General features: G+C 37.9%; 3 protein-coding genes across 3 annotated transcripts in view; 2 read left to right on the forward strand and 1 right to left on the reverse strand.

Annotated features, from left to right (window-relative positions):
- Positions 1–494, forward strand: part of LOC122574296 (peritrophin-1-like) — a 1,489-nt gene extending 995 nt beyond the window's left edge. Inside the window, exon 3 of the mRNA XM_043741710.1 lies at positions 100–494. Coding sequence (XP_043597645.1) covers positions 100–455 — 356 coding nt within the window. The 3' untranslated portion in view covers positions 456–494. The remainder of the gene's footprint in view (positions 1–99) is intronic.
- A 223-nt stretch (positions 495–717) lies between these two features.
- LOC122574294 lies at positions 718–19,636 on the reverse strand. Its single transcript, XM_043741707.1, has 4 exons — positions 19,507–19,636; positions 4,292–4,813; positions 1,990–2,199; positions 718–1,209 (listed from the first exon to the last, which is right to left on the reverse strand). Exons 3-4 carry the CDS (start codon positions 2,172–2,174, stop codon positions 951–953), a joined length of 444 nt encoding a protein of 147 aa, XP_043597642.1. The 5' UTR covers positions 2,175–2,199; positions 4,292–4,813; positions 19,507–19,636; the 3' UTR covers positions 718–950.
- On the forward strand, positions 10,472–23,360 carry LOC122574284 (serine proteinase stubble). The gene is made up of 10 exons (XM_043741689.1): positions 10,472–10,604; positions 14,384–14,703; positions 14,890–16,288; positions 18,235–18,378; positions 18,986–19,132; positions 19,698–19,774; positions 20,022–20,122; positions 20,310–20,581; positions 20,660–20,814; positions 21,367–23,360. The coding sequence occupies exons 1-10, from the start codon at positions 10,472–10,474 to the stop codon at positions 21,529–21,531; spliced, it is 2,913 nt and encodes a 970-aa protein (XP_043597624.1). The 3' UTR covers positions 21,532–23,360.
- The last annotated feature ends 1,308 nt before the right edge of the window (positions 23,361–24,668 follow it).

Raw genomic sequence — 24,668 nt, forward strand, 5'->3', positions numbered from 1 at the left:
CAACTACCCCGCCAACTACATCACCGGAATCAACTACCCCGCCAACTACATCACCGGAACCAACTACCCCGCCAACTACATCACCGGAACCAACTACCGCGCCAACTACGCCACCGGAACCGACTACCCCGCCAACTACTCCACCGGAACCAACTACCCTGCCAACTACTCCACCGGAACCGACTACCCTGCCAACTACTCCACCGGAACCGACCAAACCGTCAACTACTCCATCGAAACCGACCTCGCCGCCTGATGATAATCCAACTCATGCGCCAATAGAAAGTAATTGTCCATCAACTGGATACACAAAGATAGAGCATGAAACTGACTGCAATAAGTATTACGTATGTCGCGATGGAGTAAAATCGTCTGTAAATGTATGTCCAGGAGGTCTGGTTTTCAACCCTATAATTGTTGCATGCGACTTGAAGGAACATTTTCATTGTAAGTAAGATAAATGTAAAAGAAAGATCTTTCTGTTAAGTTTGCTAGAGATTTAATTTATAAGAAAAAAATACCCCGTCCCGTAAAATTGCAGGAGCATAATATAAAGGCTTTTACATTTATTAACTCTGTATATAATTCTCATAATTATTTGTCATAATATCTATATTTCAGTGTAATGGAGAAATTGAAATATATGTATTGTGAAATTCTAATTAATAATAAAATATTCAAAAATATATCAAATAAAATGTCGTTTATTTCGTATTAATACCTCCTATTTCGCACAAATCGTAGCGAGATGACTAGTTGTCATCTTTTTATCTTTTTTTAAATTCGTGGAGGCACTTTTTGCCTTCAATTGAAAATTGAGGCGATCTTGTTTACAAAGAGAATTATTTTTATCATAATATTGATAAGCAATTTAAATAGAGCAACTGACAAACAATCGAATGTAACGGGATGTATATTTCGTAAACAGGGTATAGGACACGCAAATTACTTTATTGCACATCGTCGTAGTATTTTTCAACTGTGTCTAATACGTGACAAGGCGGAGAATCGATTCGTAAAGTGCTCTTCTTAGGGCCATACTTTTCCACCTCATCGAGGAATCCACTCTCTTCTTGCTTCCTCTTTTCGAATTGTCGGTTTGCTTTCGGTTGCTGCGATCGTTGAGAATTCTCCAGGATTGTTTTCATCGAATCCCAAACATAATTAACTTCCGGTACAGAGGAGAGAACACTTCCCCTTTTGCCATATCTATTCACGCATTAGAAGCATTATAATAATGTTATAATAACTTTACCGTATCTCCTACAAATACACACGTTTATGTTCGAACTACCAATTATCACGTCCGAAGGAAAAGTTTCAAATTCTTACAATATTCATCAAAATTTATAAATTGCTTATACGTTTGCTGTAAACGCGATACGAATTAATTGCGTCAAACAATACGTTACACAACCGAGCAAAAGGGCTGATTCTATTTGTCTCTGCTCGTTTTTTTATACCTATACAGATATGCGCAATGTCATTATTTGCTTCTTATCATTACAATCATCATACTTTCTGTCGATTTGCATTATTGGTTTTTTTTTATTGTATTTCACTCAAATGATTTTGTAAATAAGAATAGGTCTATACTTTCAAAAATTAATTTTATTAACGTGAAAACTGTTGAAAATATCGACTATAATATTTCATATGCAATTATGCTCTTTGATCTAAATTATTATACAATTTTTGTAACGTATCGTGCACCCTTATCTTTTGTTTCTAAAATATACATTTGATTTAATAAAACATCAAGAACAGAAGTTTGCCAGGTCGAAACATAGAATTGATACACACTGTATCGAGCAGGTTATCAACATCTTTTCTCGGGAACGGTGTCTCATGTGGAAAAACTTTATTCTACATGTTCGACTTATTTTTTCACGAGAAATTGCCTCTTGCTCGATTATAGGTACCACCAGTTACCGAACATTCAGTACAGTTCAAAAAAATATATCGGATAACGTCAAAATACATTATTACCTCGCTTTCCCGTTAAGGGAATAGAAATCACTAACATGATCGAGGTATTTTCTTAATTCTTCCTGATTCTTAAATATTACTGGTCGAGTTGGTCTGGCCATCGGTTCCGGTTCGCCATGAACAATCCCAGTTCCAAGAATAAAAAGAACGAGAAACAAGCAGATGCTATACGAACACGATTGCATTCTTCTTGTCAGAAGTCACCGATTACTGAAAAAAAGAAATTATTCTTGGTAGACACGACACTTTATTTTGACATTTTATTGCATACTTAATTACGTAATAAAACACAAGCCATACGATGTTCACGAATCAACAAAAATTTCTGTGCTGCACATTATCCACTTGTTCAAATGTTCCCGTTTCATAATACACTTAATATTTCGAACACAGCTGTTTCAATAAGCATTTCATTTTCAATTTGTCTGACATCTCACTGAATATTTCACTATCATAATTCAAATACCGTTGTATTATACAATAAAATGAACGGTTGATTTCCAAAGAAATCGTACGAATCGTTTCGTTTTCTCATCGTTATTAATTCATTGGTATAATATTTAGCTTGCTTCACATGTGTTTCAACTCTGTTCCACAGAAAGCATAAATAATCGTATTCGTTCTAACCGTACATCATGATTGGAAATATCATTCGATTGTTTGATTTAATAAGTCGTACAACTGTAGCTTAAAATTCCCTCGATTGGTATTTAAGTGTACGTGAAAGCATAGCGTGAATTATGAAAAGCAATTTCAAACAATTCCGGATAACATGATACAGGAGGTGCAGATGCAAATGGAAATTGAACATGAAGTCGAGTTCAACTTCATCGATATTGAAATCTTTCCGCGGGGAGCAGTTGATGATTTAAAATTTAATATTGAAATGCAATTGATCGGCGGATCAATTTATTCGAGGCATCGTGTCTCGAAAGTCAAGGTCGCGGTAATTTACGGAAATTTTCAAAGTCCCGCGAAACTAGACCATCTTGACCGACTTGACCATCGTCTCAAATCGTCTTTCACGCATTGATTTTACGGACAATATGATTTTAAGAAAATCACAAAGGAACTGCGACACTAATTACGTGACAATTAAAAGTCATTAAGATGATAATATGCGAGATTTATCTATCATTTAATTTGTATTGTGGATTGATTGCTCGCTATAAAGGGGTCGTCGAGTCGTCTATTTCCTCGTTTTATAGGGGTCTGTGGTCTAAAAGAATACACATCGTTTGGCGTAAACTAGCTACATAAAAGATATCCTCGTAAGCTTGATAATCCAGCAACAAATGTGATTGTAAAGGAGAACGAATATTCATACAAGATTTCATACGCTGCATGTTTCATATCCCGTCGTTTTATAAATGCATTAACTTTTCATGGCGCATTAAATGTCGCCGGATTTATGAATGCGAAGAATGACTTAATTAATGGAACCTGTTAACTCCTAACCTGAAATTTCAAGAGGAGAGCAACTACGCACAATAATCGAACTATAAGTTCATTTGCATTGATCTGGTTGATACATACAGTTCATATTCATGAAAAGAAAAATGGCAGGAATCAACAAGGTAATTCTTATTGAATATGTAAAACTGATTGCTATGTCAAACAACGGTAGCATACACACACACACATCTCAAATGTAACGAGTTAACGTCAGAAGTAACGAGTTATCGAACCTATCACGACATGTTACTTTCAAACTATAGCTGATTCTGGCTATTACAGGTCCATCCTACAAGATCTCATTAATATTATCGAGTCTTAGTTATAAAACGTTTCAAGTTTTTTTTAATAACGAGGAGAACACTGAACACGATTCGTGCTGGTTGTCTGTATCTTTCTAACACGTTCCAATAGCCAATAATAAGTATGCTATTAATTATTTCTAAGAACAATGCGAATTACCAGTACAAGAATTACTTCGAATTGATGAAAAACAATCATTTTATTTTAATCCAAAGCGATAGAGTTATACCTGTAGAATTAAATCGTAATTTTTGTTACTCGTAAGAAAGGTAAATGTGTAATCACGTATAAGATGTTATCAATGTCGAAATAGATATAGATACATTAATCGTCGAATTTTTTGGAAATATGTCGAAAACTTAGATCTAACTACGCATCTAACTACGAAGATATCACTGCAGGATATATAGTTTATAGATGACCATAGTTCGATAAGAACCATTTTATTAATCAAAGTAAACTGTACGAAAACAACATGAACGATAGGCTTGCGTGATCAGTACCTGGTTGTTCAAGAGTTTTATCGTAAATTATTATTACTCACCGATTAGTTGAAGTATCAATCCGTTGCGACGAAAAGATTTCCTGTATCCTAATGGAATATTCAGAAGTTGAAATCGAATCGGCCGCTCGCACCGCAGAACAGGAGTATATATACCTGGGAACGCACCCTCTGTCGCACCCCCTCGGCGGCAAATCGCGTACCGCGCAGCCAATCCACGCGGTTCAACCCCACCAGTCACTTTCCCCACTATCCCTTCGTCGATCCTTTTCTTTCGATCTTTGTATAAGGATTACGCTTAACAATTCGATTTAAAAGATCGATTTACCCCAACAAGGACGATCCCTGGCGTATCGATTATTCCTTTGTAATTTTTATCATTCGCGGTTTAACGTCAATCGTGTAAATTACTTTCCTCTATGCTATGGTAATGTTACGGTGAAACGACATTTTCAATATATACTCTGATAAAAATATGATGAAAAAAGAAGCGCGTTTCTAAAGGCGATGTCTACGTTCAACGTAGTGTTCTACGGTAAATGTCCTTTCCTAACAGTTCCTTTCCTGCAAGCAATAAAAGTACTGTCTGTAAAAGTGTAATCAGATTGTAATGTAGTCTTGCGTGGATTTTATGAAACGTTTCCGCAACCAAGTTATGCCCGTAGGATGTAAAGACGGATATTACTTTAGCGAGTATTCTTTTGATAAAAACTGTATAACAATTTTAATAAATAGCCGCTCCTTTTTAAAGTAAAAACATTCGATTTATTCACCGTGGTTTCTTCTTCTAATCGACTCGTTAATTTTACCTTCATCAATTTACTATCGCATCTGAATTATTTTTATCCGGATTCGGCCGTTTTCATTAAGTTTTCACGAAATCACCCTCGTTTCCCCAATCTACTTTATGTATAAAGTAAAACGTCTAACGGTTTCCTAACTCGAACGGATATCCGCTGTTGAAAGTTTAAAAACAAAATATCCGCGTGATACATTCGCCAATCTTAAGATCGTTAAACACGAGACAAGGGTTTCCGGAACGTAAAAATGACGGTAACGATTCGAGAGCCACGCGCGCTAAAAATGATGGATATAATATTGGCGTAATATTTCTTGTGTATACGTTGGCTTAATTGAATCGTGATGAGCATATCGATAGATGCGTTACAAGAGATTGTAGATACATTCTCACACAGGATCATTGTACGCGCTCCATGGGAAAAGAAACTGTATTAATAAAACGACACCCTACAGGTTTCGTAGATTCCAGGATATAAAAGTTACTCGGAAGGCTCTCGTTAACACGTTCACTGCCGCGCGAATTTTCTATACTTTTCCATGACAATCGTAATAAATTGAAACATATACTAGATATACATAAACATGTACATACTACACCGTAACATCCGACTGTTGCAAAATATTATGTATATTGTATTTGCGCACTTTTTTTCTGACGGTGTTACCTAATTCATTCACAATGTTGAAAGGTTTCCAATCCAAAGAGTTTATCTTACTTTAAACGTTCTAGGAAATTTAGTAAAACGTGGGCCGCTAATTGACGTTGCAGCCAACGTGTAAAGTCGCGGAGTCTCCATGTACCCGAAATCTTTCCTCAATTCGTTTCATTCGGGATTCGATCGTTCGAATTTCAGTGTGTGGTTCACCGATCGATACAACACAAAACCTTTTATAAATAATCGTGAACGACGAGCATTAGCTCGTACAGCCAAAGATTAAATGTCATTCTGATAACTGTTCTCTCGATTCGACGAATAAGGACATATGTTCGTGTTTGTCGATCTTAACTAGATTTTACGAATCAGGGGTATAGCGTCTCTCAATAGGTTATCATACTCGTTTCAATATTTTCGACGAAATATTTTCGTTCATAATTTCCGATGAAATCCAAGACCGACACATTCTTCGTATTTACAACCGCAATCGTACGAAAGTTGGCTGTAACTGTTACAAAAGGGTTCGTATAAATTTACTTTAACCGTCTTACGTTCCTCGTCTCGTTTTCCATCGAATCGTATTTTTATACGATTAGAAAATTTCAGAAACTTGACAATAATATGGAAGTATATCATGCTAAAGATTTCTTTGACGCGTTAAAAGCTCTTTTTCAGTTGAAACCAAAGGGGTCTTTATCTCTCTTAGGTGATTATATTTTACATTCGTCAGCAAGCGTTATCGTTCGATTGATTTACAATTTCTATCCTATGTATTCTCTGCTGATTACTGATTTTCTATACGTATATTCTATACATTCGATAAAGTAAAGGATTATAATTTATAAGAAGTTGAAACTGACAGAAATTAATTTAACAGAAAAGAGATCCGCCGTGCGAAATATACCTTCGTTCGAACTTGAAACGACCGCTCGACTTTATTAATCTTCATCTTAAATAGGCATGTATTAAAAACCTCGGAGGGCGCTGTGACCGCTATTGCTTGACAAGCCAGTCGATCCAACAGGTGAAAGACTTACCGTCTAGAGATAAGTCCCAAGTAGTGGTAATAAGCTTTCGCGAGGAATTGTCGTCGCGAAGGATATACAAATCCTGTAATGATAATCTCGTAATTACGAATAAGATTTAACAATACCAATAAATTAATACCCGACTTTTTGCCTTAATTGATCTAGGACCTGTTCGATCAATCAAACAGCAATGTTCGTCGATTAAAGCAACTATTTAGATGTACTATTCCATCGACAATTCACGAAACCATACGTTGTCATCGTTGTGCGTGAAGCTATTTTATATATCTAAAGGGGGCTAATAATTTGCAAAGTTGTAGAAGTAGATCGAGGAAGAAGAAGGAGATCTCGATGTGGAAATTAGGAAGAAGGGACGATCGAAAAGGGGCAAGGATAACGCTCGGGAAGAGGTTACACATCTTGGTTGTACAGCGACCCGCGACGACAACCAGGTCGAAGTGGGAACGTTGAAAAGGCCAGAAGAGCATTAACCAACAGGCCCTCGAAAAGAGGAGGCAGGAAGGTAGCCGTTCGTAGAGAAAGAAGGACAGTCGTTCGTTTAGAAGGAGAGAAGCAACGGAGGAGAACGGTCATTGCCACCACCTCACCTCGAGCCGGTGCTAAAGTCTCAACACGAGGAATATCCTCGACCCTGGCACGGTCTACCGTGCGGAATTGTCCTGTAGTTTAGCTTGGCTTCGTTCTATCGGTCATGGTGGGGCCTTCACGGACAACGATGCGTCGCGTTGGGATTCGTGCATGCGGAGCGCACCGGAGAGCACCTGGATCGATGATCCAGAAGTCGTGAACTACGCAAAGACCACCGACAAACCAGTTCGATTGGTGCTACCTGTTGTGAGCAGGTCGAAATTTTGTTACGCTTCGGCCTGGGTTCAAGGGTGAATTTTCTTCGAAGGTGTACAAAGTTCGACACAGCAACGAAAGCGCTTCGGGAGGGTGAGAATTCTAAGCTTGCTGAGGGGATGATGTACCTCGGAATCTGACGACGAAGTAGCGTTCATCGTTGCAGTCGCTCGACATCATCAGAAAAGGTAAGCTTATCGTTTCAACTCGAGAAAACCTCGCTTTAGTGGAAAAAAAAAAAAAGGAAAGAAAGAAAACACCGTGATATATCGAAGCAATATTTACCACTATAATAGAAAAAACACGATAATTGTACGATATAATCTGCAACCGTAGTACGTTACGTCTAAATGCAATAATTCTGACGATTTGTTTCATCATTAATTTCGAACGTTTTAATAGAACATGTTAAGGGAAAGACCGTTCGTCGGATAACCGATCGAAAGAAATCGCAGAACTGCCAGAGATTTGCCAATGCGAGCCGTATGTCGTTCACGAATACCGTTCGTTTCTTTAAGCAGAATTCAAACTTTCACAAACGCCACGTTTTAGTATGAATGTCATTCTCTCGATAATATCACTTTGTTTCGTATGACATTCACGAGCAGATCAAGTGAAAAAAAATCGATAAAGGTCACGCCTAAATACTTGTTTTCCATTACAATTTCGTTTCACGATCGGAGACGACTAACGCATAAATCACGTTATACGGCGATTAGTTATTTTCGAAGTAATCAACCCCAAACAGCTAACAGGATAAATATTCCGTTCGTAAATCCACATAGCTGTACAAAGTTTGGAACGTATCTGTGTTAATCTTATATCCAATTAACGACTTTCTTTCGCGCTGAGATATCTTGCTCGGGATATACACAGGTAGACCTGGCTTCGGATACAGACCCATCGTTCAAGCCAAAAAATATTTACGATTGTACTTTTAACGAATTTCGGCTTGATACGGTCGTTTCTTCGCTTCCAAATGGCTGTTTTATTCCACTGAACCGTACTTCGGCGCCAACCCACATGTGCGCCTTGTATTAGATACGTGCGTACAAATGAAAGTGGCTTGTACCGTTACAACTTACGTACTAGGCTACAACAAAAGCTTTTTATGTAGGGACACGGTTGCACACGCGTGTACGTTCGTCCTCGAATCTTCTAATTACGAAAATTAGATACCGATGTTTGTTTGATTCACCTCGCGATTCAACGCTGATGAATATCGTATTCGTTTTCGGCAATACGTACATATATCAAATTATTTGATTATACACGAATAATCAAAAAAACAGCAACGACACGGGTATTTGCTTTTAAATGATTGCGTACGGTATTATAGTATCTTATAAATGGAACGGAATACGAAACAAAAATTTCCAATCACGTCGTATAAGCATCAAATAGTGATCGTTAAATACTTGAAACGATAATTTCTAGTAATCACCTGGATAATCTGCTCGACGTTCGTTATTCATAGTCTTCGCAGGAAGTCATTTACTTATTTGTTTTCTCGAAGAAACGTTACGGTAACATGCACGATTTTCTACAAAAGTGCTGGCTCGTAGAAAAAGGAAAGGAGAGAGGAAGAAGAAAAAAAAGAAAAGAATATTCTGTTCCAAATCGAGACGGGGAAGATAACTGTCGCCTAACTAATCAGAAGCAGGAAAACCAGTAACCTGACCATCGACAAGCCGACACAACTCACGTAGACATTTGTTGCTTCATCCACCCGAATTCCTGCCTCTGGGTAACTGTAACGGTTTTTATCACTTCCTCAAAGAGGAGGAGCGAGTGCACACTGGATGAGATCATTGCATTTCTTCGGGCGACTCGAAGGAAAACGAGAATTACTTGAATTTTCAAGCAAAACCGAGAAATTACATCTTTATCACTTCCAACCTAACATGTTTCTTTTCCTCTTCGTTACGATTACTTTTGTCCGTTTTTTAGCTGGTGATATAAAGGCGTAAAAATCGTGGAAGAACGGAAAAGAAGGACACGTTCTTTCAAATGGATTCGACGATATACGAGTCTAAGGCGATCCGTGATTCAACCGGACAGGATATAACGTTACAGCCGAATTCTTGCTTCTGAATAACTGTAACTTAGTTCTTACACGATGAATATCGGGTAACCATGACTTGATGTCGCGTCAGCCGCGTGAACGACATTAACGTCGTTGGGACAGATAAAAAGGAAGAATATATGGAAAGTACTTGAACGTCGCGGCGAAAATACAAGAATTTGTTTCTCTGTGTTATTGCTGCTTTCACGTAATATTGTACTACTGCTGAAAACGAATGTCTGTTCTCATAAGGTCGTTCACTCCGACATTTCCATTCTCACGATGTAATTATCAGTGTAGATATTTTTCTTATGTTTTTAATATTTTTCGCAAACCCGTAATCGAACATATTTTCCATTGATTTTTATAACGAACGACTGTTAGAGTACTTTCCTTCTACTTAAACAGTTCGATTAGCTAGAATTACAGCCAACCAACTCGCAATAATTTTGATAAAGTGTCCAACTATATCTTATCCAAATGATTTGTGCAAGTCATAAAAATCTATCGCGTTACAACTGCGTCATATTTATTAATATCTATTTACGATTTCCACCACTTAGCACGATACTTTATCTATAATATCGTGCTTACCCAATTATTAAATTGAAACTGATATCAAGAACTTAAATCGTGAAATATCAAAAAGCGTAGATTAATCAGTGGGTAAGAGGAATCTTACCTTTATTATCTCGTGAGAATTTTCTCAACAATTCTTAAAAGGGGTGACATTGTTGTGGACATGTCAATGCGCTAACCACTTTTTACTTTTTAGATGTCACGTGTTCTTCGCACTCATCTAAAATTCATGTTCTTTTCTCTGTTCCTTTTTCAGATGTGGGATCGTGAAAGAAAAACCTGGATCGTCGTCTTCCTAGCCAACGTGCTGTTGAATACCGTCACCGCTTCCCCGATCTATGTCCCACAATTTATTCCAGGAAGTAAGTCACTTCGAATATAGTTATTCTCAAATTGAAAATATCGCGCGCCTTTTAACCGGCATACGGGAACGAAGTGAAACTCGTGTCAAGTACTCGTTTCACTTCCAAAACTGTTCAACATATCCAAGTGCCAACACAGAAATCATCAACGTTGCAAAGATCAACGCTCTTTCATTCGTCTAAGGGTACGTTTATGTTGGAGCTGCGATAAACGATAAGAGCGGCGATGAGAGCGAAGCGTAGAAATACATGCAATTATTTTATGTATGTACACGTGCATGCATGTGAAACAATTGTGCGTGCTTCTAGGCTTCGCTCTCATCGCCGCTCTTATCGTTTATCGCAGCTCCAACGTAAACGTACCTTAACGAACAGCTTCGATTCCAAAATTCGTATTCGCTCTCGAATCAGTCGTTAGAACTATACAGTGGCTCACAAAATTATTTTAACACCTATATTAGACAATTTTATGTATACGAGTGTATTATACGTGTTATACAACACACTTTGAAATTTCATTAGCACTGTAACGAGACACGATCGCCGTCATTTAATTAGTAAAATTTGAAACAAGTCTGAGACATATATAGAATTTGAGACATTCACCGGAATTAGTTAGAAACATAAACATTTAACATACAGTATGGATATTTGTCTTAATAAAATCTGTTTCTCTTGAAAATTCTCTTGTGATTTCTGCAAAATACATACATACCTGCTCTAAATATCCTGCAGCTGCTATGTACGTCTTTAGGTTCGTATCAAATTTTCCTAACGTAATCACGATAGTCGTTATAGTGCTAACGAAATTTCAGAATGTTTCGTATAACGCATGTAATATATCTATGAAGTATGTCTACAAGTGTTCGAGTATTTTCATGAGTTACAGTATATGTACACAGTCACGCGGGTAGCATGGTTCAACTACGAACGGCGAGTACAAATTTTTCTTTTTTCGCGTGCACGTTGTTTTCTTTCCGCGATTCTTGGATTTCCCCCGAGTGTCAGCCGAATAACGGATCGGTACGCAAATACCTGGCATGGGCAGGGCTAAACCTGTATATACATTTTCTTCGATGTATTCGAGCACATGTAAAGTACACGCCTGTTGTATACGCGCGGTTATTTACCTATATGAGTCGCAGGACGACATTGAACCTACCTTGGATTCGAGTTCGAATGCAACGTGGGCGGACTGGTCAGTTATCTATACAAGTAGGTCAGCCCCGGTCATCGGCGTGTACACGACTTACACTGATTTTTCCGATCTTGTCATCTTCGTTCTCATTGGTATTCCGATCGCTTCATTCAAGCCATACTTCGAGGTCTCAACGAAAAATCGGTCATCAAACTAAAGACCTTAATCGATATAATTGAACGAGAACAATCTGCCGATTATTGATATGGCAAGTGAAATTACAGCAGCTCGTAAAACTGTTTAAATGCTTATTGATAGAAACTTCTCTTATGAATGTATTACGTTTCATACGAGATATCTTTTCACTAGCGTTGTAACGAGATTCGATTATCATGATCATACTGACAAAATTTGAAACTAATCTGAAAATGCGTAGAAGATAACATATCTCGGCTGAGGTTTCCAAACTACTAAGTATATTGACAAGTTACAGTATTTAATGCTCATGCTGTATACTAACTTTTTTACTAAATATATGTTTGCCATAAATGACTTGTAACTTGTGTATACAGTTTCAGATTGGTTTTAGATTTTACCGATAGAACCGCGACAGCCGTATCCCGTAACAGTCTTAATGAGATGTTAACAATTCAAATCCTTTCACGAGCCGCTCTATGCATCGTTCGAGTTTGTTGTTTTCGACCGATCTTTTACGAGATTTGACGGAATACATTATCACCATCAGTGAAATCCTTTCGATGGTACGAATTCGCGTGGGCATGTACGCGCAAGCATGTACGCTTGGTATAGCCACGACTGAAATTCCAACAAGTGCGTAATGAAATCGGTAACTTTCTTTCACGACTGTGACTCAGACGACACTTCCGGTAGCATACATTTTCTACGCGGAAGGACACCAAACACGTAGAACATCTTGGACAAGGGAACTGGCCGACTGACCCGAAAGCAAGGGTGCCGGGTTTGTATATAATTTTACGGTCGATTTTCACTCGCTACGGCTATCAACCTCCACTGCCAAGAAGAAAGTAAATATTCCGAGAAAAACGCGTTACTATCATCTATAACAACGTCGATCTCGTAATTTTTATAGTCTAATTTCGAACATATTTCTTCTAGTTTTCCATGTTTCATAGATCATTCAATTTGCATCTTTATCAGGATCTTAGAAATTCAAATGCAAAAGAAGAAGAGAAATTACGAAAGAATTTCTTTCGAAGAAACTCGATAAATTCTCCGTGTTTTTTTCTATTAATTAATTGTTACTTTATATCGTTCTTTTCAGGTTGTAGTACAAATAAAAAGTAGATATATATATATTCACTATTTCGTTCTAGTTTTCTCGTAAAAGGGATATCTTTTTAACGAGTTTGCCACAGACGTTCATCATATAGGTGTGTCTGTTCCGGCGAGATGGGTCGGGTCAGGTATGTCGATTTAATCACGTTGAGTCAAAGAACCTTGGAATGTGCGAGAGGGATTCGTTAGGTAGCCAACACGTAATAGGACGAGAAGGAGAAGCCAAGATTGTGAGGTATCTTGGAAGAAAACGGGCTGTTACATTAGGCTATGACTGTGACCGACTTTTGGGTCGGGCATCTAGCTCATACATCGAAACGTAACGGTACCAAGATGCTTTGCTTTGCCTGACATCAATTCGTTCTTCGATAACGCCCGCTATACTACATTACATATCGGCTACGTTCCATAAACGATTGAAAATTACTAAACAGTTGTCGGTTCGATCGATACATATGATTTACACGTTTCAAAAATTTCGAGAATTTTAATTTAGTATATCAACTCTAATTTGAAAAAGATAGAATAATTTTATCATGATAATAAACGTATAACACCGTTTTATAAAATAAGCAACGAATTGACTCGCGTTATTGTGATTCTCAGCCATCCACATGTTCGAATTTAATGAAACTAAAACACTTTGCGATATTATAAATCATAAACTATACGCAGTTATGCATCTATCTGCGATATCTTGGAATTTTTCTGCACTGTTCACGATCTACCCTCTTAATAAGTACATATTTGGAGCCCATTAAAGCAATTACGCCCACCGTTCCGTAATAATCGTTCTATAACGGATGCAATTAAAGACCAGGAACAGTACACCCGCTTCCGTCGAGAGATTTACAGCTTCTTTCGACGCGATTATTAATTGATTATACTACCTGCTATCGTTCATTATCTATGACAGGATCGTGGCTGCACAGTAGGACGATTAAGGGCCATTATAAACGATGACGATACCTATTTTCAAGCATTACACACTGAATGTAGAACGCGTACAGCGAATACACAGCTATTGGTATCGAGCAAAGGTTAACGTTCATTCGATTAGAGATCACAGAATACGGATGTTGATCACCGTCTTCCTTTCTCTCCCTCCCTCTCTCTCTCTCTCTCTCTCTCTCTCTCAACTTTCAGTTATTTTTTCCTTATAGAAGAGAGAAAGGAAAAGAAATGATCTTCTGATCTCAAAATTCAATGTTCCATTTAAAACTGTTTAACATATACTGCCGGTGCGGTATTTAATCTTTAAAGATGAAATTTGGCTACATTATTCCTGACTTTATTTGAAGATTTCTACTGAAAATGTCCATAGGTACGGGAAGGAATATCAGGCACTTGCCATGTGTGTCTCGAAGAACTGGCGAAACTGGTGTTTGCATGTTCGCGTTTACCTGCGCAAAGGCGAATGGCACGCATCTTGGCACCTGCATCGACCGTTTCTATTTCGGTAGCTGTTGTAAGATAGACGAAGAACCTGACATTTTTCCTCAAGACAACAGTATCGACGATGGTTCTCCTGCAAGGCCGTTCGTTACGACTCATGGGCCAATTGAGAGCAACGATATACCTGAGTATTTCTCAAGGCCGAAGCCGATCAACGAAAAGAAACCAACTGGGACGTATTCCACCGAGGTGAGTTATGGCTTCGAATACACTTACCAAGATTTAGCTTCGTTCTCACGATCGCCTCAATAACGTTGAATTCAATCATATCGATGTTCTCAAAGAACGAATCTTTTTTCTCCATCTTTTTATATAAGCTGTAGCCAATAGTCATTCGGTGAAATAATCCAGTTCTTCTTCCTTACGAATACTTAGGAGACGACCAGCATATACACTACGCAGAGTATCCGCACGCAACCAACCACCGTAAAAGAAACAACAAAAGTGGCAACTAAAAAGCCAGTGGCGACGACCACTCAAAGGCCAACGACATTAGAAATCTCGACAAGGCCGCTATCCACCGCGCAAACCTTTGCCGAAACGACTAAATTCGTTACCAAGAAGCCGATTCATTCGACCACGACGCATAAACCTACGTACTCGTCGTCGTATAAACCAACGCACTCGTCGTCGTATAAACCAACTCACTCATCGTCGTATAAACCAGTCCACTCGACTGTTCATAGGCCTACCAATGCAACCACACCCAAACCTCTTCAATCGACCGTCGATCTAACGACCGAATCAACAACGTCGAAAACTGTAATTACGACTACTCAAAGGATCACTCCAATTACGAGGTTCCCACCAAGAAACGCAACAACCGCGAGACCATTGACTCATGCTACCACCAGAAAACCTACTACCAGTACTAAAAAACCGGTAATCAGTAGCAGCACAAGGAGACCAACAGCTACCACGAAGAAACCCATTACACCCTCGAAGAGGCCTCCTCCTTCTACCACAATAAGACCATCTGTAAATACCACTTTAAGTACTTTATCATCAACGACCACCACGAAACCTCTTTTGACATCCATCAAACGACCAACCATCGCGACGACTACCGAGAACGTTGCTTTCTCCACGGTGACAAAACCGGTAAGCTCAACCACGGAAACCGTGATTACTCAAAAATTCACAACCATCGCCACAACGAGGCCTACCCAAAAGGTGAAACCTACAACGGTTAGAACAACGACTTCGAAGCCGTTAACTACTCCGAAGCCGTTAACGACTACTCCGAAGCCGTTAACAACTACTCCAAAGCCATTAACAACTGTTCCGAGGCCAAAACCAACGAAGATCAGCACGACGACTCCGAGCCTGATATCCAAACCCGACTACGCATCGACCACTGAAAAAACGGGATCTTTGTCGTCGATTAACGTTACTACCGTTGCTATTACAAAACCTAAGCCAACGATAGAATCAACGAAGCCTACGAAACCATCGAGTAAACCTACCAGCAAACCTATCAGCAAGCCTACCGTTAAGCCTACCATTAAACCTATCAGCAAGCCTTCTTCGACGACACCCACAACCTTGCTCAGTTCCACCGTAACGAATGTCAGTCTCGCGTCGTCGTCTTCCATCAATACGACTACCACCACGCCAGCGTACGTTACTTCGACAAAGGTGTCGGTTGTTAATCAAACCTTTGGAGAAACTTCTCATACAACTTATACACCTGGACTCGTTACATGGTCGTCGAGTTCTGACGATACAACCACGAAGAATCCGGAGACGTTTTCGACGACAACTACGCAACTGGGTGAGTAGGAACATTGAGTTAACCCATTGAGGGCAAAGTTTCCTATAATTTCTCCCATAGTTTCTCATAATTAGATTAGCGGTATTTATGGATTTATGAGAGATATGAAAATGTATGAAAATACAGAGAATGCATGTGGTATACGAAAATACGTATAAAATATTGGAAGTATAGTACACGTTGTGATATTTAATAGGACAAATCTTTGCTCGGGCTCTATTTCTTTAGTTACGTTTATGAAAGTATAAATTTGCATAAAAATCCGCAGTCTAATAAGGATGCAAATCCTTGGAATGCTTTTTCATAACTACAACGTTATAAAGCAGAATTTGAAACTTAGTAACTGGAATCTCAAAGTCTTCAAATCATCGTATTGTATTGTATTTTTTTTTTTTTTTGTATTTACATCGAGGCTTATGCTTATTACCATCTTTTTTGAGTATGTGCACGTTTGATATATTTAGTTTCTACCTTAATTTAGTTCCTCAAACTAAATCTTAATTTACCATCTATTTAAATATAGTTGTACTTTAAAGTTTTAAAATTAAAATCTTCAAGTTACGAAGATTTTGTCTGATCGGTGCTTTATTAAGTTACTGCATACAGGTTTTCGAGTTGCAAAATCCCGGCTTATCGAGGTTTCACTGCGTAAATAAATTGAATTATTTATTGGCAACGGTACTAAGCTATGTATAATCCAATTAATAAGTTCAATTAAACAACGCGTGATCTAATTGGACGATGTAAAATTTATATAATTGGTAATTAAACGCGTATTCGCGATCAGTTTGAGCGCGGCCATTTGCAGTTTTCATTCGCATGCTGAGCGAAAACAGTAATTGATGCTCGGTGAAATCGAAGAAAACGGATATCCATTGTGTAACGTGACGTTCTTGTCGTCCATAGGAAATCATCTCGGTGGCAATTCACGTCGAGCTGCACGCCTCCTGCATTAATTATGTAGCATTAGGAAAATCGTGGGAGCTTCGTGAATTTGATCGATTACTCAGGATCTTCTTATCTACTCTCTCATCCGTACTCTTAATAAATTCGACGAATTCTATCAGATAATGATATTTTTTAAAGAAACATCCAGATTTCAAAATTAGCAGAACTTTTATATCATTCGTTTCTAAGTATTATATTTATATATGTATCGTATGTTTCGATAAGAAACATTGTTACGTTACCACGTAACTTACGCTATCGTCCATAGATATTTACGCAATGCAATTCGATCTAAAGGTAGATATCTTTGTTATAATTTCAAAGCTATTGTCGAAGAACGTTTCTCTATTGCTAATTCTTTAATTAATTCATTAATTCCATAGTTAGGATGGAATATCCAGTTTGCTAAACGCTTAAAAACCGTATATACTCATGGACAATAGTATACCTAGAAAGAGTATTCGATTGTACAATAAATCTGTACATTACTCGTCAATAGACAACAGCGAAGGCATCGATATAGTTGAAGAAATTCGCCAATACTTTGCCGTATCTATTGACCGCGATCAGTCTCACTTTGCAGTCGGTAATTGCATTCCAAACCGTACACGCAACAAAAGTGTAAAATAAAATTCCCGTATACGACGTCTTAATCGTCGTGTCTAGGAACGGGTAATTTGTTAAAGAAGGAAAGGCCGTACATATTCTCCGCGCATCGATAGAAGATGAAATTCTGTTGCGTCGGAACGTTGTAACGGTTTAAACCGTCCACCGTAATCTTTCCTCTCAAATGCCACGCGAACAGCATCCACGATCTTCCATTCCATCTCTCGCCTCTCTCTTCCGTTGTAATTTAAACGAGTCGAATTATTTTCCGATAACTGCACTCCGTTCTAGTTTTCGAGTGCTTCCAATTACTTTTATTCGTTAGACGCGCGAATAAGAAAATTCTGCGAATGCACGATATCGATCGTTAATAATCCTGAATCATCCTGTAGATCAAACCGAAAGCGAGTGGACTCCGATAACAACTCCAGATGGTTGGATTATGATTCAGTCGCCCACTACCAAAAAACCACAAACGGTAGAAGATACGACTGATAAGCTTGTTCCAGAGTCTACATCGCAATTCTCGACTTCTGGTACGATGATTAAGTAATTTGAGGAACTTGAAACAAAAACGATGCTCGTCAAATTTGTTCACTTTCCAGATAATAATCGATCTAGTTGGTAATGAGAGGCAAAACTCGCACAATATGCGATCGATGTTGCAAAAACGACTATCTACTCGGTACACAGTAACTCGATGAAAACGTCGAGTTAATCGGAAAGCTCGTAGCGAAATGTGAAATAAATTCATAGGATGTGGAATTAATATTTTATCGAATATTTTATATAGCGTCTTCTTTTAGAAATATTCTATCAATTATCGATTATTTCTTTTGCCAATGAATTCTTTCGGATTTTTACTATTAAAAGATTTTGCGAGAACCAAAAGTAATGACATTCGAATGATACACTCGTAAAAATTACGTAATAAAGCCAATATTTTGTTTAAAAGAATTAAAACGCAACGGACTGAAACTAAAGATGGTAGAATAATTTTTCGCTTTTCTGGAAAGAGGCAAACATATAGATAAGGGTTGCTTTTGTTACGAGTCCTTCGAATTCTCTGCTCTATATTTTAGCTATTTTTTAATAAATTTATACGTATTCTTGTTTTTCATAAAAAAATTCACGATTATTTAGCTAAACCAACGACAGAAACTGGTACAGAGCACGAGGTAACGAAGAGACCCACTATCTTGACAACTCTGTCCTCGATCGCCAGTGTGACGATAGATACCGAACTTCCGGTACCGATGGAAACGCTCAACATGTCGGATTACAAGCAAGGTGAGCTTATCCTATACAATCGTTTAATCCCCGTTCGTATAAAGAGTAGCTCGATCGATGACGATAATGTTTCGTAATTTCTGGATAACTTTAATCTTGTCGCTATCATATCAGAATCGATAGAACATTTATTTAAATCTTATTTATGCAAATGCTGCTACGAAATGAGAATCTATAGTCGATAATATAGAAACCTGAACGTTATACAATACGATTATAACGCGTGATCGTAAGGAACAAAGATTAAAAGAGGAAAGAATGAAAATATTTGAATATGTAAAACGAAGCGCGCGAGGTAACATTGACGAATCGTTTCCATTCATGACCGCATCGTGAATAACTGGCTAGAAAACGCGATGATTTTTTTCACTTACCAAACCCGAAGCAGAGTCGTACGCATAATTAGAGGCGTGAGGAAGAAAAAACATGCTGGGAAGGGGCGCTCGCGATGGTACCGGTTCATCCAGTTGGACCAATATAGAAGACTCGTTCTCCAACATGGCTGTGTCATTGAGATTCGCGAATTTATTGAAGGGCTTAAATTCGACCATGCTTGTTCTTGCAGTGTGCGGAAGAAGATTGTTCCCAGAGTCGCGAATCGTCGGTGGGAATCGTAGTTCGTTTGGAAAATGGCCTTGGCAGGTGAGTACAATTCGAGAAAGTTCTCGGAGCTTCGTTAAATCATTCAGAATTAAAGCGGAAATCTCGCGATCGTTTATCAGTCACTGTGTTATTTTTGCGTATATCGAAACGTGTTATACAACGTACTTGTACATCGATGTATGTGTGTATAAACAGCCATATCACACGTGTTGCGTGTTCATGTAATTGATACACAAAGTCGTGCACAGCCAAGCATCGTTAAGTAAGATCGATGTTTTCTTTTCAGATCTCGTTACGACAATGGAGGACGTCGACGTATCTGCACAAATGTGGCGCAGCTTTACTCAATGAGAATTGGGCAATAACAGCAGCGCATTGCGTCGAAAAGTTGGTATCATGTTTATCATTGCGATTAGCTTCGATCTATATTATTTCCTTACTACGATTAATCGATTCCAAGAGGAATGATATAACTGAGCATATTATCGAACCACTGTTTTATGAAAAATATATATCTTTATCTAAGAAGAGTGTTAATTTGAAAGTTTCTTTGAATATGATATTTTATCTGCAGCGTACCACCAAGCGATTTGTTGTTGAGAATCGGCGAACATGATCTTGCCAACGAAGACGAACCTTACGGCTATCAAGAAAGAAGAGTTCAAATCGTGGCCAGTCATCCACAATTCGATCCTCGAACCTTCGAATATGATCTTGCTTTGTTGAGATTCTACGAACCTTTGTTACCGTTTCAACCAAACGTTCTGCCTATTTGCTTGCCGGATGACGACGAAAGTTACGTTGGCCGTACTGCTTATGTGACTGGCTGGGGCCGACTTTATGACGGTACCAATACGTTCATTTTATAAGTATTCTCGTAATGGCATAATTTAAAAGGTATATTGATTAAAACTTCATTCTTAGAGGGCCCATTGCCATCAGTTCTTCAAGAAGTGGCTGTGCCAGTTATAAATAACACAATGTGCGAGGTTATGTACAGGAATGCCGGATACATCGAACATATTCCACATATTTTTATTTGCGCTGGATGGCGAAATGGCGAATACGATTCCTGTGAGGTATGCCAATTCTCTTCGTTCTATATGCAGATGCGAATATAATGACACACGAAAGTAATTGAGTACTTATCACAAAAAACATTTTGAAATTTTATTAGCATTATAATGGGACACGGCTGTCATCGTTGTATTGGTAAATTTTTTAATCGGTCTGAAAATGTACGTATTTGCATACCATTGTAGCACATACTAATTAATTAAATCCAAGTGTATGAAATTTCGCGTCATTTAGTAGTACTTTCACGTAACTTCAGAAATTTAATACCGTGAAAATGAAATACTGTGAATAAATGGTTGCTCAGTTTTGTAACTTTTGCATATATATTCAAATTAGTTTCAAATTTAATCGATATAATCATGATAGTCGTGTTTCGTCGTAACGCTAATTAAATTTCAAACATTTCGCAAAGCACGTGCGATGTATTCATGAAAAGTTTCCACAAGTGTTTATGTACTTTCATAAGCGAAGAAAACGAAGAGGAATACGTAACTCCATTCATCCACTGAATGCAAAATTTGCAAGAACTAAAACAAGAGTTTGTATCGTTGCAGGGTGACAGTGGAGGGCCTATGGTGATTCAAAGGGCGCGCGATAAGCGCTGGATACTTGCCGGGGTGATCAGTTGGGGAATAGGTTGTGCGGTACCCAACCAACCAGGAGTTTACACTCGTATCTCCGAATTTCGTGAATGGATAAACCAAATTCTTCAATTCTAGACGGAAGTTCCGAGCAGCGGATCACGTATCTTTTTGAAAATGATGGTTACATGTGGAAACCATCTCAAAGAGACATCGAGACAAGAGACCATCGCTCGAAAGTTAATTTCGAAAGATGTACAAGTTGAATGTAGTGAAGTCCGCGCGGCTGTACATAATATTATTTTATACAAATCGTATGCAAAGACAGTTTTCCTCGCGGAAAACTTCCCACGTAGCGGATATCAAGAAAAGAAGGGAAAAGAAAGGAAAAATATGAGTCGCCGTATGTACGTGTAAACTACTCTCACGAAATGTCATCAAACGCAATATCTAGTAAGATTAATGTTTTGTACTGTGTGATGTATTTATATGACGCATTACGCGACTCTGTTACTAACTAAGTGTAGGTGGACTTTGGGTTGATCAGTGTGTGTCACGCTTATGTTGCGTAGTTTGATACATAAAACTATGCATGATCGTCCGTAGATAATTAATGCCACCTTTTGCTCGTGTCACAATTTCAGCGAGCGAACACCGGTCGACAGAAAAGCTTTCTACGATGCCAACGGTGTTCCCCCCCACAAATGTCCAATGACAATAATATGTGTTAATGATAAGGTCAATTTAGCAGCTATATCGTGTCAGTGATATCAACGCTTCTCGATGGACTCGATTCGCGTTACGTCATTTAATAGCGAATATTATCTGAGCGAATCGTTCGAACCGACCGATGATAACTATTTGCAACGTTCTCGTTTGACTGAGAAGTTTTGCAAAATTAGACGCAATTAAATACCTATCACGATACCACGACGAATTGTACTTCTTGTAAAATATCCAGCGTCGAAAGGACGGAAAAAAAGCGATGTGAACTACGAAGAAAATTGACGAAGGAAGTACATAATATTCAACAACTTCTAGGCTCTTTCCAGGTTTACTTTCACGTCTTCCAATAATTCCAATTACTTGCAATATTTCAGGTGTTAGAGCCTGAATAACGCGTGCAATGTGACTTTTGATATTATTCTGTCAAGTAGTATCGCGTGCATAACATATAACAATTAGAATAAATATGCTGTACAAACATGTAGAGCGTCAAAGATTCGACTCTTCTAGTAATATTAACGCGAAGCAAAGGCGAATCCTTCAATGAAATATAATTCCGTAATTGCTGTAGATACCGCACGCAATGTTATCGAATTACATAGAGACTGTTAATGGTATTACATGATTTTAGTTTTATTTGATATCAAACAAGGAACCCGATGCTGTTTGCGTTAATTTTCGTAATTTATCAAAATACTGGTCAACGAATATGTTTATGAATCGATCTGTTATTTAATCGACTGATTTAATCGAAAGTAAAAATAACGTGCTTACTATCTTTACCCTTTCGTCAGATACAATCAACTATCATCGTATGTAATAAAATAACGATGTAAATCGTCTATAAGAAACTAAATTAGCATTCGATAACAAAAGGAAGAAAGAAGAAGCTGAACACGTCGTTTGTCGTGCGATCGAAATTGCCTAAGGTAAAGAAATTATTTAATTTAATTTATACGAAAGTTTGTATTTGTACGAGTGTATGTACAGATATAATACACACGCGGGTATAGCCAGTCGTGTATGCGAACAAATAATTTATTAATATATGTTGTAGTTGGGGCTGTGAAAATATACAAAACCCCGAGCTTGTAAATAATTGATCGATTGGTGGTGCGTGTTTCATTCTATTACAATCTGTTATTTTCTACTGTTTTACTATCCCTTTCACGTTTCTCCCTCGGTGTCTTTGTATTTACCAATCGAGTATTAAAAAGGACAAAAAAAAAAAAAAAAAAAAATCGATGTTCTTCATCGAGGAAAGGCTCAGTGAATTACCTGCTTGCCGAGTGCAATCCCTCGTTCCATCTTGTTTGTCCTCGCAACCAATCAACGTGGGTGTTGATATTTACGAATCGGTCTCAAGTGAGAGTTCAAATCTCATCTACACGCAACGCCCACACCATCGCCTGTAGCTGTATAGAGCGAGAGCAAAATTCTAGAATAATGGAACGGCTTGTTTGCCGAAGCGCCACGAGGAGGAAACGATTACTAAGCAGGTGGCATGAAACATTTAAGGGAAGAGAAAACGCGATGGAGATCGTCGATCCTCTTACAAGTACTTTATTTAGAGTGGCTCACGAAAGTACTTATTTGAACACTTACCATAGAAAATTTTTATGAATTCATTATTATTAATTAATTTCATTAACATCGTAATGAGACACGACTGCCATGATTATATCGTTAAAATTTAAAACCAAGCTGAACATGTACATAGAAGTTACGACATATCTACTGTAAATATACATTCAATGAAAAATTGTGTACGGAACGAATAACAATAGTACTCAATCGTAGTATTAGTGCTAAAAATGGTAGCACTAAAGAACTATCAAACAAACGTTATCTATATAATTATGACGTCGTCCTCTATTATTGCGCTAATGAAATTTCAAAATATTTTGTACGATACGTACATACAAATATATTCACAAAGCGTTTCTTTAAGTGTTTACATAATTTCATGTGTCACTGTATCTTTCTTTATCACGAGTCGAAAGAAAGTTATGTAAACAGTAGTTTATCTTGCATGTGTCTGATGACGCAATATAATCGAAAATATTTTCCGACCAAAAGAAGCTATTTGTATTCAGTTAAAAATAATCCTACATAAAAACACAGAAATTCCTACCTGGAGTTACTTGATTGTTTCTCTCTGTACTTTTTACAAATATTTTTGTGACCTTCATAATATACTCCTTCGAACCATATTAAAGAAATATACGAGATTGCATCGTCAACTAAATACAATTCCTTATTAGCGATAACCATTGATTGCGGTATTAAGGCGAATCGATTTTTTTTTTTTTTTTCATAAAAATGTTCGTGGAAGCGGAACGATTTTCTAAAACTTTCTACAACGCGTGGATATCGAACGTTAAAAATACCCATAAAATTTGAAAACTTCTTTCGATGCTATATCATTATCGGTTGGCATTTACGTAAAGTATATAATTCGCACTCATCCGTATCAATAGTGTAAAACTACATGAACGTGATCTACTTCTGATTGGAATCGAAGCAGATACGAGATTAGTATTCGAACA

This window comes from Bombus pyrosoma, linkage group LG13, assembly GCF_014825855.1.
Source record: "Bombus pyrosoma isolate SC7728 linkage group LG13, ASM1482585v1, whole genome shotgun sequence".
NCBI classification, from domain to species: Eukaryota; Metazoa; Arthropoda; class Insecta; order Hymenoptera; family Apidae; genus Bombus; species Bombus pyrosoma.